The 18818-nt window shown below is 39.0% G+C and overlaps 1 protein-coding gene across 2 annotated transcripts in view; it reads left to right on the forward strand.

The window, feature by feature from the left end:
- Positions 1-18818, forward strand: part of LOC105470251 (solute carrier family 12 member 8) — a 130735-nt gene that overhangs the window by 106980 nt on the left and 4937 nt on the right. The window contains exons 11-13 of one of the 2 annotated variants that reach the window (XM_011722050.2): positions 11252-11349; positions 11890-12007; positions 17760-17820. In XM_011722050.2, coding sequence (XP_011720352.1) covers positions 11252-11349; positions 11890-12007; positions 17760-17820 — 277 coding nt within the window. Of the gene's footprint in view, positions 1-11251; positions 11350-11889; positions 12008-17759; positions 17821-18818 lie in introns of those variants that run through there. The other variant, XR_011620306.1, reaches the window with a different exon arrangement.

An 18818-nucleotide genomic window follows, 5' to 3' on the forward strand; every position in this document is an offset into this window, starting at 1 on the left:
TGAGTTGGAGAGGGGTCCCACTGTTTAGGGTATAGATGTGCTTTTAATTCCCTGGCTCCAAGTTCCATTTCCCCACTCTTTGCTGTGCCTGCTGTGCCTGCTGTGCCTGCTGTGCCAAGCTTGGGCACTCTCTGGCTTGATTGTTTCAGAGGAAAGCCCCCTTCGGAAGGGAATTGGGCAACAGAAGGGTTGTTACTTGGCTTCATAGGCAGCGAAAAGGATCTTGGTGTACATCAAATATAGACCTCCCATCAGCCCCCTATACCACACCACTGCTTGGGATGTGGTGCTTCGTGGTCCTGAACCTGGTCTGCCAGAGTGAACTGGGCTGCTCCCTGTTAGCACCCTCTCTGGAGGCCCTAGGGCTCATTCTCCTCTGCTGTGCTCAGTCTGTCACCACTGTCACCTTTCCATCTTCCAGGGCTTATTTTTATTTTTCCTCTCTCATTCTCTTTGTGTTTGTGGGTTTATGTCTGTCTCATTCCTTTTCTGTCTTCTCAGTGGGTTTTCAGGAGAGACATGAACAGTCTGCAATGTTTAATCAAGGAAGTGGTGGCTGTCCAGTTGCCTAGTCTTAGAAACGTCATAGGTGTTGCTGACCATTCCCTGTCTCCCACTCCCTGCTGTCTTTACTCTGGTGCAGACCCTCATCATCTTGTACCTGGACTCTTCCTAAGTCTCCAAAATGCTCCCCCATCCCATTTCTCCTTCATGCTGCCCACTGAATGATCTTTCTAAAATAAAACTCTCATCATGTGTCTCTTACTTAAAAACCCTTGCTGGAATCTAACCCCTTCCATGTGAAGTCCCAGATTGTGTGTGCGATGCAAGGTTCTTCGCAATCCAGCCCTAACCTACCTTCCTGGCCACCCTTCTCATGACAACCCATGCACTGTATGTTCCACTTTCACCCAAACTGATATCCTAAACACACCATGTTCTTATTCCTTCCTGCCTTCATACACCCTGTTCTGCCTCCTCCGATTGCTTCACCTCCCCCTTCTCCATCTGGAAAACTCTGACATCATTTCAAATCCATCTGACTTTTAACACCCACTTTGCCTCTTCTGGAGAAGGATTCTGTGATGTCTTCCACTGTGCAACCATAACATTTGATTCATATTAGTAATATAAACTATTATATTTATATCACATCATATTTATGTCATATTTGTTTACATGTTTGTCTTTAGGTTTATTTGTCTATCTTAAGGAAATAAATATTAATCTCATTTGTTTGCCACTAGATTGTCAGATTCCTTTGTTTGCGAACTGTCTTTTCACCTCTGTACTCATCACCATATTCCCACACAGTACACGTAATGTAGCACTCAGTAAAGCCTACTTTAATTGATGAGCAATTGAGCAAATAATGGCTAAAACGTTGAAGCATTGATCAAATAGAAAGAGTTAAACTATTACAAGAACCTAATCGTTGACAAACCAGATGCTATAAAATAGTAATAATCAAATCACGATGAAATAAATATTCCTGAGAGCATGGATTTTAAAAATTAACTTGAGGCTGTATTTTATGCCTTATGTACACAAGAATTCTTTATTTACAACAGCTGTGCAAGAGAGATATTTCTGACTGTGTAGACGTCATCAAAGACAAGGTATCTGATTAAATAGAAATAAAAAACATTTGCACAACACAGTGTCACAGAAGGAAACAATTATTCTTACAAACACAACTGATAAAAGCATACCTTCCAAAGCATATTATTTTTAAAAACAGGAAGGTCCAAAATCTAGATTTTACTGAAAAGATGTCAGGTGAGATAAATACAAAGTTTAACATTTGAAAAATCAATGCTCACTCATTCATGTCGAGTCAACAAATGAATTCTTATTGTTAAGTATTATCAGTAGCTAAAAATAGCCAGCACTTATCGAGCACATCCTATGTGCCTGGCACTGAGATTAGCATTTAATATGAGTTATTTCACTGGATCCCAGATTTAGGCATTGTTCTATCTTTCTACAGGTGATAAAACTGAGGCTCAGAGAAGTTAAACACTTGCTCATGATATGAGACAGTCAGAATTTGAACCCAGGTCAATCTGACTATCAAACCTGTGCTCTTAACCACTACACAATGTGTATGCCACCACTTGCAATGAGTATTTGTTTTGAACTAGGCCATGATATTGATTAAATGAACATAAATTAAATCATCTTTAAGATATCATTAAGCTGGGCATGGTGGCTCATGCCTGTAACCCCAGCACTTTGGGAGGCCAAGGTGGGCAGATCACCTGAGGTCAGGAGTTCAAGACCAGCCTGACCAACATGGAGAAACCCCATCTCTACTAAAAATACAAAAATTAGCCGGGCGTGGTGGCACATGCCTGTAATCCCAGCTACTCAGGAGGCTGAGGCAGGAGAATCCCTTGAAACTGGGAGGTGGAGGTTGCGGTGAGCTGAGATCGCGCCATTGCACTCCAGCCTGGGCAATAAGAGTGAGACTCCGTTTTTAAATAATAATAATAATAAATACATATATAAGTGCATATCTATTAAGCTATAAAAAATAAAATAGCAGATTTGTGATAATTAGGTGTATGTACACATTTCTAGAGGCAACATCAATTGATTCATTCCTTTCCTATTGATTAAAGTTTTTCATCAAATTTGGGAAGTTTTTGGCTAATATTTCTTCAAATATTTTTTCGGGCCTTTCTTTTTCTCCTGTCCCTGTGAGACTCCCATTACATATTTGTTGATACACTTGACATTATCCCATTAGGCCTCTGAGACTCTCTTTCTTTTGCTTCCACCTTTCCTTCTCTGTTCTTCACTTTGGATTATTTTTGTCTTCAAGTTCACTGATTCTTTCCTCTGTCATCTCAAGTCTTCTGTTGATGCCATCTAGTACATTTTTCATTTCTGTTAGTGTATTTTTTAACTGTAGAGTTTTCATTTGGTTATTTTTTATCATTTATATTTCTCTCTCTCTCTCTCTATCTCTCTCTCTCTCTCTCTGTCTTTTTTTTGGATGGAGTTTTGCTCTTATTGCCCAGGCTGGAGTGCAATGGTATAATCTTGGCTCACTGTAACCTCCACCTCCTGGGTTCAGGTGATTCTCCTGCCTCAGCCTCCTGAGTAGCTGGGATTACAGATGCCTATCACCATGCTCAGCTAATTTTTATTTTTAGTAGAGATGGGGTTTCACCATGTTGGCCAGGCTGGTCTCAAACTCTGACCTCAGGGGATCTGCATGCCTCAGCCTCCCAAAGTGCTGGGATTACAGGCGTGAGCCACTGTACCTGGCCTATAGTTTATATTTCTCTATTGGTATTCTTTATTTTTAAAGTCATTGTCATCCTAATTTTTTCTCACTAACATTATATTTTTCTTTAATTCTTTAAACATATTTTAACAGCTGTTTTGAAGTTTGAAGTCTTTGTCTGCTAAATACAATATGTGAACCTACTCAGTTTCTTTTACTTATGTTTTCCTTTCCTGAGCATGGATCACAGTTTTCTGGGACTTTTGCATGTCCTATAATTTTTGGTTGAAAACTAGACAATTTAAATAATGTATCTTTATTCTGATATATATTTTTGAGTTTTTCGTTTTTTGTTTATTTTAGTAAATTGCCTGGATTTAAACGGTGGCATCTGCCTCCCCTGTGGTGTGTGGCTGCTGATATCGTTAGTCTGCTTTTTATTCTTATTTTTATTTGTTTAGCCTGGTTTGCTAGGAGGTTGCCCCCTTTGTCTGCATAGCCCTTAAGGCTCTGCTCTCTGCCAGTGGATCTGTGTGTCACTTGGGAAGCAGTCAAAGTTGGATCCAATTAGTTCCCCAGTCTCCTCTGGGTTTTATGTTTTGCCAGGTTCTTTCAGGCCTCCCCAGGCATGGGCATAGTTTTCTAGTCATCCAGGGAAATGTGGGGAGGTTATCTAGTCTTTCTATGGTGCTCTCATTTCCAGGATCTCCCCCATTAGATTTCTGCTAGTCTTCTGCTCACCCTAGCTGGGTCTGCACTTTCAGGCTAGCAAGGATTTTCCCCATTCATTTTTCTACTGTGCTCATCATATTTAGCATATAAAGCCACAGCCTTTTGCCCTGGCTTCAAATCAAGTTTGCCCCGTTGACAGCAAACTGCTGGTTTCTGACCAGCTCCATGCTGAATGGGAGCAGCTTAGGCAAGAAGGCCACAGGCTTTCATATTTCTTACCCTCAGCTTTAGACATTTTTGAAAAATAAATACTTCTCAATTTGTTTTCTTCATCTGGTAAATTTCTGGAGCTCTGAAGTAACTGTTTTGGACTATTTTGTCTAGTATAATCTTTTGTGTGTATGTGTGTGGAGAAGATTCACTGACCTCTTCATACTGCCATGGCTAGAAGTCCCTCTGGTTCATTCTTTGTGGAGAATGATCTTTCAAGATGTAACAAGAAACACAAAACTGTTTAATTGCCCTGATTTAGTAAGTCTATTTGAGGGAAACGTTTGTCAAGGAAACAACCCCAAATCAGCCAAACAACAAACCAAAAAATATGTACAAGATTGTCATAGCTGCATTGTTTGTGCTAATGACAAATTAGAAATAACCTAAATGCTCAGCATTAAGTGGTTAAGCAAATTATAACATCAACAAGATAAAATACCACAGGGATTTTAAACATGATTCTGTGTGTACTATGGCAATATACATTATCAGTTTATACATGCTAATTAGAACTACGTGTTTACTTATTCTGATAAAGATATGAAGTGAATTTTCACAGAGGGTTTAATGTTTAAGTCCTTTCTATAAAATTACTTAAATTTATTATTTAAAAATTAACATAATTGGGGTTTCCCCCTTTATGCTTAAAGTGTTTATATCTGTTGTGAATATAGAACTTATACATATCACTAGATTTTAAAAGTCAATTTAATATTTGCATTATATTTGTTATGTTTGACATTTTTAACATGCAGGATGCATGCTTGTTTATGAGTAGAGGCTTGATATAACTTCCTAGTATTTCTAGCATGAGAAGCTGTCCCCTGCCCCCTTGACAAGTTTGTACAACTTGCTTTCTCTAGCAAAATTTGAGATGAGAAAAACAATTCCTTTAGTCACTTTGGAAGAGTTTTGAAACCCTAGCTATTCAGAATTATGAATAATTGTCTATTTTATAGTACCTATTCAAAGAGTCATTGGGCATCTTCGCATAAATTCTCCCTTACATTGCTGATATATAAAACACCATTGTGGCTGCCTAGAGGACAAACCTTTCCTACTACTTCTGCCCAAGTTCCTCAGAACACACACACACACACAAAATTCCCTTTAGGTTCAGTAAAATTGAGCTTGTATAAGATCAAGTGTTGTAAAAGGGTGAGCTTAATAGGTGACAGATATCAGAGAAAGGCAAAAATGTAAGTTCTTAACCAATAGTGAATAGTGTTTCTTCTTCTTCTCCTTCTCCTCCTCCTTCTTCTCTTCCTCCTTCTCCTTCTTCTTCTTCTCCTTCTCCTTCTTCTCCTTCTCCTTTTTCTCCTTCTCCTTCTCCTTCTTCTTCTTTTTTTTTTTTTTTTTTTTTTTGAGACAGAGTCTTGCTCTGTCACCCGGGCTGGAGTGCAGTGGCCGGATCTCAGCTCACTGCAAGCTCCGCCTCGCAGGTTTACACCATTCTCCTGCCTCAGCCTCCCGAGTAGCTGGGACTACAGGCGCCCGCCACCTCGCCCGGCTAGTTTTTTGTATTTTTTAGTAGAGACGGGTTTCACGGTGTTAGCCAGGATGGTCTCGATCTCCTGACCTCGCGATCCGCCCGTCTCGGCCTCCCAAAGTGCTGGGATTACAGGCTTGAGCCACCGCGCCCAGCCCTTCTCCTTCTTCTTCTTCTCCTTCTCCTCCTTCTCCTTATTCTTCTTCCTCCCCCTCCTCCTCCTCCTCCTCCTCCTTCTTCTCCTTCTCCTTCTTCTTCTTCTCCTTCTCCTCCTTCTCCTTCTTCTTCCTCCTCCTCCTCCTCCTCCCCCTCCCCCTCTTCCTCCTCCTCCTCCTCCTCCTCCTCCTCCGTTGCCCAGGCTGGGGTGCAGTGGTGTAATCTTGGCTCACTGCAACCTCAGCCTCCTGGGTTCAAGCAATTCTACTGCCTCAGCCTCCCAAGTAGTGGGGATTATAGGCACGTGCCACCATGCCCAGCTAATTTTTTATATTTTTTGTTTAGTAGAAACAGGGTTTCACCATGTTGGCCAGGATGGTCTCAATCTCCTGACCTTGTGATGTGCCAGCCTTGTCCTCCCAAAGTGCTGGGATTATGGGTGTGAGCCACTGTGCCCAGTCTAGTGTTCCTTCTTAATAACCAAGGGGGCAACTGTATTTTACTAAGCCTATGTTTGCCATTAATTAAATTGTTAAAATTAAACAATTTTAAAAATAATTCTGTTATGATTGCCATTAATTAAATTGTTAAAACTTCACAATTTAACATGCTGAATAGACATAGAAGGTTTTTGCTGTTATAGAGCTTACATTCTAGTAGGGGAAGACATATGATAAATAAGCAAATACACACTGTGATGTCAATAAGTGATAAGTACAATAACAACCAATTTAATTAAATTGTTAAAACTATATGATTTAATTAATGGCAATCATAACAGAATTTATTTTTTGAAAAGTACTAGAGCCATCCATTCAGATCAATCTTGCAGACTTTATTTTAATCCGTAATTATTAAGGAGACTTTTACCGAGCGCTTCCTATATACAAACTTCTAAATGCCTAGAGTTGGCATTTAGAATATAAAAGAGGGTCCTTGTCCCTGAAGGTGTAGATGTATAAAAAGATAAGCATAATACTTGGAGGCACATGATGAATGCAAATAGATGTTGAGAGGATGAAGTCTTCTCGAGGTATAGAATGATTTATTCATTTACCCACATTTATGGAACACCTTGTACATTCCAGACACTGTCCTAAGTGCTGGGGAAACATGCTGAATAGACATAGAAGGTTTTTGCTATTGTAGAGCTTACATTCTAGTAGGGGAAGACATCTGATAAACAAGCAAATACACACTGTGATGTCAATAAGTGATAAGTATAATGAAGAACAATAAAGTGGAGTAATGGGATAAAGAGAGACCAGGGTGGGGAGGAAGATGCACTGTTTCAGATAGATTTATTAGAAAAGATCTCACTGGGAAGATGATATTTTAATGGGGAACTGAATTGCATGAAGCAGTGAGCCATGCAGAGAGGTAGAAGAAGAGTTCCAGGTAGAGGAACTGGCATGTAAAAAGGTCCAGGTGGTAATTGGACTGGCAACTCATCAAGAATGGCAGAGGCCCAGTAGTGACTGGAGAGCGGTGAGCCAGGGAAGAGAGGTGAGAAGAGTCCAGTGAGGAAAGTGGGGGACAGTGCTGTATAGGGCCATGTGGGCCATTGTGAGTGTGATGGAAGGCTCGGAAAGTTCTAGCTACAGCTACAATGTGACCAGAGTCAGGCTTTAAGAAGATCAGTGACTTTTAGAGGTAAGAGAGAGAGCCAAGGCCAATTTGGAGGTATATTAATTAGGGTAGGCTAAACAAATAACCAAAAAATGTTATTTACTTGCATTACAGTGCAAGAAGGGTGTTCCAACTCCGTGGGAGGCTCTCTTCCATGCATCCACTCAGGGATCCAGGCTCCTGCCATTTGTACGACTTCACTCTGCCTTCGAACCTAGTCATGTGCACAGTCAAGACTGAGTTACCACATTCAGATTTAAGGCAGAGGAAGGGGAAAGTGCACAGAGAAGAGGCACACGTTCTCTTAAAGACCTTGGGCCAGAAGTGGCACTTACTGCTTCTGTTCACATTCTGTTGCTGAGAACTTAGTCACATGGTTACACCTAACAGTGAGAAATCCTGGGGACTGTACTCTCTAGCTGTGGTCTGTACCACAGGAGCCCACTACAGTAAATGGATGAAAAATGAAAGTGGGTTGTATTAGGACGGGAGCAATGGAGGCAGTGAGGAGTGATTGTATTCAGCATATATTTTGATAGTAGAATCAACAAGGTTTATTGACGGAATAAGTATAACTGAGAGAAAGAAGGGAGTCAGGATGAATCTTACATGTTTGTGTAAATGGTGGTGTTATTTATTCAAATGAAGATTTGAGGTGAATAGATTTCTGTGTTAGTCATGTTAAGTTTAAGGTGCTTATTAGGCAACTAATGTGTGATATTGAGAAGACAATGAACTATTCAAAACTTAAGTTCAAGGGAGAGGTCAAGGATGATATAAACTTGGAGTCATCAATATATCAGTAGCATTTAAAGCCATGGGACTAGAAGAAATCTCTTAGGAGTGGGTATACATGGTAAAAAGGAGTGCTGAAGACAGAATGTTGGAATAGTCCAATATTTTCAGGCTGGAAGGAGGAGGCGAGTCAGCAAAGAAGACTGAGAGAGTGGGCAGTGACATAGAAAAATCAAGAGAGTGAGGCATCTTAGAGGCGAAAGTGTTTCAATAGGGAGAAAGTGATCACATGTATCAGATGCTGCTTGAAAGATCAAACGGAATGAGGACTAGGAGTTGACCACAGATTTTGAAAAGATTCAAATCATTGGCAACTTTGGTAAGAGTAGTTTTAGTGGAAAAGTGGATACAATCTTAAGAGTGGGTTGGGGAAATAATGGGATATAGAGACTGCATAGGCAATTCTTTTGAGGAGGTTTGCTATAAGGGAGACACAGAAATAGGGCAATAACTAGGGGTGACCTGTAGACGTTTGTTTAGGTGGGAGAGATGACAGTGTATTTGTATTTGATGGGAATGATTCAGTAGGGGATAGAAAAATTGATGATGCGAAAACAAAGTCCTTGAACAAGCCAAAAGGGATGGGATCACGGCACAAGTGGAGGGATGGGTCTTAGGATCAGAGGCTGTTCATCCACTGTGAAAGAAAGGAAGGCAGAATAGAGAGTATAGATGCAAGTGAATTGGCTGATTTGGTGATGAGAGAACATGAAAAGTTCTCTTTGGAGAAGAGAGCTTGTAAATTTGTTCCACCAGAGAGTAGGAGAATGAGTTGCCTAGGTATGAGGCTGCTGAGTAATGCTGAAGCATGGGAGCAGATGTGTATGTAAGGGAATGCTGATAGTTTTAGATGGTGGAACCCAGGCTAGGTAAGAAGGTAGGGAAAGTGGGAGGTAGGTGATGGAAATAAAAAACATACTAAGGCAAATCATCTAAAGGTCCCTCTGTAGACTATGAATGGTTGGAATGAGGAACAGCAGAGCAAATGAGCTTAATATTGTTTTTAAAGGAGGTTATGGGCTGAGAGTAGATTGCTTAAAGTCATGATTTAGGAAGTGTAAGGTTACTGGTAATGGCACAGCGCAAGTGCAGCTAAGGGAGTCGATGGTTGGGATGAGTGAAAGAAAATGTTATTAGCATGAGGATTTCAAGGAATCGAGAAAGCAGGGCCTTGGATGAGTTGTTTTTATAGAAGTCACCAAGGATGACAATGGATGCTGATAGAGAAAAAGATGGTGAGCCAGGGGCTGAAATATTTAACAAGCAAGAGAAGAATGACAAGTTGGTAAAAGACTGTAATGATAAAGGGTAGGGTGTGAAATAGTCTGATGGCATGTGCTTCAAAGGGGCTAGGTCATAAAACCACAGTGACCAGAGAGGATGGGAGACTTGGTCTAGGAATACTTAGTGAGTTCTGCTGCATGCCAAGCCCTAGGCTCAAGATGGATGTGGACCCTGCCCCCATGAAGCATATAATCCAGTGGGCATGGAAACATGTAAATACGTATACAACTACAAATGATGGTAAGTGCTGTGAAGGAAATGGGTCATAAGAAAATATTAATGGTATGAGGGACTATATTTAGATTTTCCTGTGGGGGCTGATTTCCCTGAGGAAGTGATAACTGAGCTGAGACCTGAGGAATGCATAAGAGTTAGATAAGCAGAGGGGTAGGGGATTCATGAGTTGTGGATCCCAGAGAGATTCCAGGAACCAACACATCAGGGGTGGTTGAGGTGGGGAAAACTCTGGTATATGAGACAGGTTCTGGACTGTAGTGAAGAAGGAAGGACCGGGCGGAGGAGATGGCACAGTCAAGACAGTTTGGCTGAAGCAGGAATTTGATACTGGAGAACAGAGAAGGGCTATGTAGGGAGCTTTCTACTGTATTTCCTGAGCAACAAACTATGAAGTTGAGAACACCTGAAGTTTTAGTGTTGAAATGAAGTATAAACATACCGTGAAGTTAATCCAATATATCATTTGTTTGAAACATTATTGTGTGTTCATGGTGATTAGACCATATTGTTAAACAATCTAGATGCATTTTCATAGTTAAATTGAGCACTTCTGCAGAAATAGAAAGTCAACTGCCTCATGTTTTCACTTATAAGTGGGAGCTAAATAATGTGTACACATTGACACAGATTGTGGAGTAATAGACACTGGAGACTTGGAAAGGTAGGAGGGTGGGATGGTGAGATGGGAATTGAGAGATGAGAAATTGCCTAATAGGTACAGTGTACACTATTTGGGTGAGGCTTACACTAAAAGCCCAAACTTCATAACTCTGACATTAAAAAAAATTATTATTTTTTAAATTGAGTGCTTTTGGAACCAGCTGTAAACTGAGAATGCAGAGCCAAATAGAACATGGCATAGCTCTGAGAAGCCTGCTGTGCCTGAAAGGATGAGGCAGGACTATGCATTTGCTTATTGCTGGGCCCCTTTCCCCTCAGGCATTTCAATTGCCAGAGGAAGGAATCAGAGGAGCAATTCTCCCTCCATCTTTCTGCTTCATCACTTTCTGGTCGATACCTGAGACCAGTCTAACATGAGCTAACCTTCAGAGTCAGAAGGTAGCAAAGACCATCTCTCATTAGACAAAAGCCAACCTGCCCTAGCAGTCCCAGTGGTCACACCTGGGAGCCAAGAATACCAGATGTCTAGTTCTCCCACTCTAACCCCTTACATCTGAAAAAGAGGGGAGAGCTGAGTTTCCAATTCCCTTCCCCCAGATGACATATCTGGACAGATGTGCCTTGGGCATCGGAGGACCTTCCTCTCCACTCTGTCTCTCCCTTTCCTTTCTTTCTCAGATCATTGGCTGGTGGGAGGAGGCCATAAACACTTCTTTCTTCCTCCTCCAAGAGCAAGCCCTGGGAGTTGTCTTTCAGGCTAAGTTACAAAACTGGGGAAGACGAGCTCATAGGTATTTTCTCCTAAAAAATAGTAGAGGGTTGATAGCAATTTGGCAGCCAAATCTTTGGCTATTTTTTAGATTTCTTCTTGAAGTCCAGGCTCCAAGAACAAGATATCTTGAGAAGATCAACTTCTTTCTATACCCACATGTGCAACCCCTGGGTCTCCCTGTTGGGGGTGAGTAACTTCATCTCAATCTCAATTGTTCTTGGGACAGAGTTCAGGTGGACACATATGTGATCTTGGGCTGAGGGGGAGGAAAGATGGAGGGCCTAATTAGAAGCAATGTGATTTAATTGCCTGTTGTATTAGAATTTAGATGAGACTACATATGGCAAGATTACATTCAATGAACCGCTTATTTTAATCAATAATTTCCTTTTTAAATAATTAATTGTCTATGATAACTTCTGGGTTACTAAATTTTAAGGTACACTAAGTTATACTTTCATCCTAATTTGTAGGGAAGAATGGGACAAGGAGGTAAGATAAAATATCTAATTGATAGTTTTAATTAAAGAGTTATTTTCGGAGGGTATCTGCCCAAATATCTGCTTAAATGAGGTTTTTTGAATTATTCATAAACTTCAGTTATTCAGACTTTTACAGTGATCAGAAGTTGATGAGAGGGAATGTTGCTGAAGACATTAGCCTTGTGGCTTGCTTACCATGTAGAAAGCCATTAGGTGATTTGCTCTTCCTATTCTGTTTTCACAGGCTGTCGGGTCCCTTCTCATCATGTTTGTGATACAGTGGGTGTATACCCTGGTTAACATGGGTGTTGCTGCCATCGTGTATTTCTACATTGGCCGGGCTAGTCCAGGGCTTCACCTTGGTAAGCAGCAGAGCCATTTTGCCACTGGTTCCCTCATTCTCTTTACCATTCATGGGAAACAACAAAAAAAGTTTTGAATGTCAATTGAATGCCAACACTGATTCATATGTGAATCCCGTTTTCAAATAGTTTATAGTCTAGGAGGAGAACTGTGACAAGCATATGAATGATTACAAATAAAAATAATAACTTAGTATGAGGTTTATAAGATATGTAGAAGTAAAATGGATAACAACAGTACAAGAGCCAGGAGTGAAATGAAAGTATACTGTTGTAAGTTTCTTATACTTTGTTAAATACTATAACATCACTTGATGATAGATTGTGGTAAATTTAAAATGTATACTATAAACCCTAAAGCAACCTAAGATAACACAACAGTTATAGTTCAGCCAATAAAGGAGATAAAAAGTAATCAAAATAAGGCAGAAAAAGAAGAAAAAGATGATAAAGGACAAATGAGACAAACAAAAAACAAATGACAAGATGGTTTATGTATATGTAATCCCAACCATATCAAGAATCACACTAGATATGGGTGGTCTAAACACCCTAATTGAATGCCAGAGATTGTCAGATTGAATGAAAAAGCATGACCCAACTATATGCTGCCTATAAGAATCCTCATTTAAATATAAAGACACAAACATATTACAAGTAAAAGGATGGAAAAAGATATATCAGGCTAACACTAATGAAAAACAAAGCCAGGGTAGCTATATTAACATTAGGCAAAGTAGAGTTTGGAGAAAGGGATATTACAGGGATAAAGAGGGTCATTTCATAAAGCTGAAGGGAAAAACACATCAGGAAGACATAACAAACCTTAACATTTATGCACTTAAAAACATAGCTTTGAAATACGCAAACCAAAACCTGATAGAATCACAAGAATAAATAGATAAGTTCACAATCGTAGTCAGAGATTTCAATACCTCTTTCCTAATAATTGATAAAACCAGTAAGTATACAATCAGTAAGTCTATAGAAGGCTTGAATAACACTATCAACAAACCTGGCTTAATTGACAGTTAGAGAACATTCTACCCCCAAACAGCAGAATATACGTTCTTTTCAATTATACATGAAACATTTACCAGGGGAGACTATATGCTAGTACATAAAAAACATTTCAATAAATTTAAAAGTATTCAAGTCCATTCAAAAACAGAGTATGCTCTCTGACCAAAGGGGGGAGTAATTAGAAATAAATAACAGAAAGATATCAGAAAATCCTTCAATAAGCCGGGCACAGTTGGCACACACCAGCTATTTGGGAGGCTAAGGCAGGAGAATTACTTGAGGCCAGGAGTTTGAGGCTAGCCTGGGCAAAATAAGAAGACTCTGTCTCCTAAATAAAAAATTTAAAAAAAGAAAAGAAAATCCCCAAATATTTAGAAACTAAAGAATATTACATAACCCTAATTAAAATACAGAAAATAAAAAATCCATGATTCAAAGAAGAAAGCAGAGTGAAATTACAAAGTATCTTGAACTGAATAAAAGTGAAAATGGAACAGCAAAATTGTGGGATGTAGCTAAGGGAAATTTATAGCATCAAATGCCTACATTAGAAAAGAAGAGCATTTGCAAATCAATGATCCTAACATCCAACTTAAGAAACTAGAAAAAGAAGAGCAAATTAAACCTGAAGTAAGAAGAGAAAAGGAAATAATAAATCATAATAGATCAGAGTAGAAATTAATAAAATGTAAAACAGAAAAAAATAGAGAAGGCAAATAAAGCAAAAACCTGATTATATTAGAAGATCAGTAAAATTGATAAACCTCTAGCCAGACTGATCAGAATAAAAGAAGAAGCACAAATTACCAATACCAGGAATGAGTGAGATGATATCATTAGAAATCCTATAGATATTAAAAGTGAAATAAACGAATAATATAAACAACTTTCTCTTGATAAATTGACAACTTAGATGGATTGGACAAATTCCTTGAAACATACAAACTATCAAAGCTCACTCAAGAAGAAATAGATATGGGGCTATTCAGGTCATCTCTTAAAGAAATTAAACTGGTCATTAAAAACCTTACCAGAGAGAAAAGCCTATGCCCAGATGGCTTTACTAATAAATTGAACCAAACCTTTAAGGAAGAAAAAATACTAATTCTATAAAAACTCTTTGGAAAACTATAGACTGACATATCTCATGAATATAGATGCAAAAATTCTTAACAAAATTTTAACAAATTGAATGCAATAATATGTAAAAAGAATAATACAATATGATCAAGTGGGTTTATTCCAGGAATGCAAGGTTCATTTAGCATTTGAATTTAATCAATGTAATTCACCATATTTACAGAGGAGAAAAGGAAAACTACAAAGCGTTTCTGAAAAAAAAACTAAAGAGTAAATTAAAGAAATAAATGAAGAGATATACTATGTTCATGAATTGGAAGACTTAATATTCTTAAAATTTCAAGTATCTCCAAATTTTTATATAGATTTAACATAATCCCAGTCGAAATCTCAGCTGCCTTTTTATAGAAATTGTCAATCAGATTCTAGAATATTTATATGGAAATGCAAAGGACCTGATAGCCCAACCAATTTTGTAAAAGAAGAATAAGGTTGTAAGCCTTGCACTTTCTGATTTCAAGACTGATTTTAAAAGCTAAAGTCATCAAGACAGTATGGTGTGGAAAAGCTAGACATGTGAATCATGTCTAGCTGGACAGGGTAGAGGATTCGGACACTGACCCACACATATATGGTCAACTGATTTTTGAAAAAGATTCAAAGTTAATTCAGTGGGAGGAAAGAATAGTCTTGCAACAAATGGCACTGAAACAACTGGAAAGCCATATGCAGAAAGTAGGCTTCCACCCATATATCATACCATATAAAAATATAACTCAAAATAGATATTAGAACTAAATGTGAAACCTAAGCCTATAAAATTTCTAGAGGGAAATGTAAGAGAAAAACCTTTGCTACTGTTAGTTAGCAAAGATTTCTTAAATACAACAAAAGCATAAAAACATTTATAAATTGGACTTTATCAAAATTAAGGACTTCTGAGCTTCAAAAAACACTTGTGAGACTGGGTTTAATTTATAGTGACAGCAGATCAGTGGATACTTTTGAATGGGAGTGGAGTAAGGATATATGGGAGAGAGATCTTATGAAGTAGCTTGAGGAAACTTTTGGAGGTGCTAGACATGTTCATTATCTTGCTTATGTGATGGTTTCACAGTGTATACATGGTTAGATGTATGTATGTATATATACACATGTAGACAAACTATCTAGACAAACACATGTGTATATACACATACACACATATACACACACAGACCAAATTGTATACTTTAAATATACTCCTTGACTTAATGATGGGATTATGTCCTGATAAACCAATCATAAAGAATAATTGCAAGTCATGGACTGTCTTTACATGCAGTTTGTTCTGCAGATGTACCTAGGATTTGTTTTAATCAGATGTGGTAAAACACACAGACCTGGAAATGACTGTCATGAAGGAGGAAGATCATTAGAAACAGGAGGTTTGGCATGACATGCAAGGCCAGGTGGGGATGGACCAGGGTCAGTCATGGGGCAGAAGAGGAAGAGGGGAGATCATGGCCTAGAGCCTTTTTTGGGTTTTTGTGAAAAGGAATGAGCAAGGCAGGGTAAGTACACTGTGTAAGGTTAGGATTGAATAATTTGAGTAATAGTAGCAGACTCTGGGCTATAGGGATGAACTATAGTTGTCTCGTCCTGGTGTGATTTAGGGCAGGGGTAATGTTGGCTTGGTGTGGGAGAGTTTGATAAAGAACCACATTAAGGAGAGGGTCCTGGATTGGTTGGTTTGTATATCAAAAGCCCACCCACCGGAGAATTGTTTGCTATTCAGTATCTGGGAATTAGCTAGACCCTCCAGGATCAAGATCCAAAATGCCCGAGCATCCAGAATATAGAAAACAAGAAAATATAGTCAATACACAGTTTATTGCATATCAATTATTCCTTAATAATAAAGCTCTTTAAAAATACATTAGAGAACCCTTTTCAGCAAAATTCTACGACTCCCCAATTTAAAATAAAGCAACTTGTTACAACTACTAACTAAATCAAATGGCCCATAACTATCTAGACAAACTTAAAAAAAAAAAAAAAAAGGGTCATGGTAGCTCATGCCTGTAATCCCAGTACTTTGGGAGGCCGAGGTGGGCAGATCACGAGGTCAGGAGTTCAAGACCAGCCTGACCAATACGGTGAAACCCCATCTCCACTAAAAATACAAAAATTAGCCAGGCATGGTGGCAGGCGCCTGTAATCCCAGCTACTCAGGAGGCTGAGGCAGGAGAATTGCTTGAACACGGTAGCTGGAGGTTGCAGTGAGCGGAGATCAAGCCAGTGCACTACAGAGTAAGACTCCGACTCAAAAAAAAAAAAAAAAGGTTCTTTAGAATTAGAATAATTAGAATAGTCTGATGCACTTCAAACACTTTGAAAGAAATGCACTTCAAACATTTTAAGTCGTGTGTATTAAAAATACTGATTTAGAAAAACAGTAATGTTAAGAAGAGGTCCTTATGTTAGCTGACTTCATGGATAGAATGTATTTTAATTAACAGTGATTACTTCAGTGATTGCTTCTGTATTTCTTAAAAAGTAGTTTAATCTTAAGAAATTTCAATATTTCCTAGAAATCTATTCATAGGAAAACATGAAATCAAATTTCAGGCCAATGTCCATGTAAAATTCAAATAATTTAGAATCTAAATTATCACACTTAAGTAGGGTGAGTTAATAAAATGTTTATGTTTATTTTCTTCCTTCTGACTATCTCAAAATATATTAGACATCTTCTTTTTGCAATTGCAAATGCAGATCTAAAATTTATCATCCCTTTAGCCATAAGGGCCTAAATTATATTGAGGAAACATGTTATCAGCTGCATACTGTTGATATTTGTGGAGATTCTAACATAAGCCTCTTAAAATAATGCGATTTTCCTGATCGTATATTGAACATTATCTAATCAATCAATTTGCAATCATATGTATGTATAATTTAGAAAAGCATTTTCTAAAATCACATTTGATTTGTTTCTCTAAAGTTATATATAATTTACTATGTGAATTTTTTTAAACCTACACCAAAGGAGGGATGGATTTTTATCAATTGATGAACCCTATTCTAATCAGTGTGTTTGATGTCAGGATTATTTGGCTAGAATCAATAACAGTGTCACTTCAAACTTCAGCTCTAACGTTTCTACATGTGGAACTATTTGATTCACTTAACACCTGTTAAAAAATTCTTACGTTCCACATCCCATGAGGTACTGTGATGATTATAAGGATGAAAAAGACATGTTCCCTATTCTCAATGACTGTATGGTCTAGTAGAAAATTTCATAGCGTGTATTCAACACTTGTCAGTATGAGTCTTAAAAAATTATCAAAGTTTTTTAATTGCTAGAACTAAAGTTAGCAAGTCTTCTGCATTTTTCCTTATAGCACTTTATCCAGTTTTTTGGGAGTGATTTTGGAGTTTAGAAATAAATTTTTGAAAGATTCACATGAGTAAAAGTCCTTAGTAGGCTGCTGTCATTGGAGGATTACAATGAATATTGTTTGGTTAGACTGAAAAAGGAAAACATTTGTGTTAATTCTGTGCGTGTGTGTGTACTGGGGTGTGCATTCACCCTATTAAAACTGAGCTTCTAGATGCGTATGTAGAACCTTCAAAAATGGTTATGTGTATGTCTTCCCTGCAGGATCAGCCTCCAACTTCAGCTTTTTCCGGTGGATGAGGTCTCTCTTGCTCCCCTCCTGCAGGTCTGTGCCAGTGTGGAGCCAGTACCAGAATGGATGAGTGTCCAGAGTCCTGGGAGGTGCCAAGGGTGTTCCATTCGTGGCTGGGCTTGGGCCTAGATTGTGGCATGGGAACCTAACAACTGGGCACCTCAGGGAGACCAGATATTGCTCTCGTCTGCACTCCACCACCCGGCCCCCAGATTCGGCTCATCAGAAGCTTCCTCTAGGCTCATGTCCTCTTCCCTTCTTGTCCTCAGTCATCAAGAACAGAGGCTTTATTTAGAATCTGGTTGCTGGGGTGATAAGTCATTACTCTCAGTGAGTTTATAGTCTAAGACACATTAGCATCAATGCATAATCACACACAAGATTAAAGCCCAAGGGAAATGTAACGCTAGGACGCACATTCTTCCATCTGAGTCAGAGGTAGTTGACATGATGGGGTTGGGGACAGTGCAGAGGCCAAGTATAGAAATAAAGTGGAGATCCTGGAGGATTTCTGTGGGACCTCCATGGTCAGATACACAGGAAAGGGGGAAAAGACTTTTCCTAAGAAATAGAAGCCTCCTAGAGAAGGTATATTTCACATGTGCCCTAATCTCACTCCTTCTCCTCCACTCTTGCAGTACCACTGCTTCTTACCTTTTAAGGCCCTGGGATTCTGGGGAATGACACCCTTCCGTCCCCTTTCAATATCAGTGAGGAGCTAGAGCTGCAGGCTAGGAAAATCCAGGCAAAACCCAACCCAGTGTTCATTTGGTTGCATTTTGTTGGTTTTCGAGACTCTAGATGTCCGAGTTGTACTTGCTAGTATTTCCACCCTCCATGTCCAGACATTGCTAGTGGATCACGGGATCCTTTGCCATTGATCCCAGATGTAACTTCATAGCCCTATGAAGTTGGGTGCTGTGGCTCATGCCTGTAATCTCAGCACTTTGGGAGGCCGAGGCAGGCAGATCACCTGATGTCAGGAGTTCAAGACTAGCCTGGCCAATATGGGGAAACCCCATCTCCACTAA

Source organism: Macaca nemestrina, chromosome 2, assembly GCF_043159975.1.
Source record: "Macaca nemestrina isolate mMacNem1 chromosome 2, mMacNem.hap1, whole genome shotgun sequence".
Taxonomy (NCBI): Eukaryota; Metazoa; Chordata; class Mammalia; order Primates; family Cercopithecidae; genus Macaca; species Macaca nemestrina.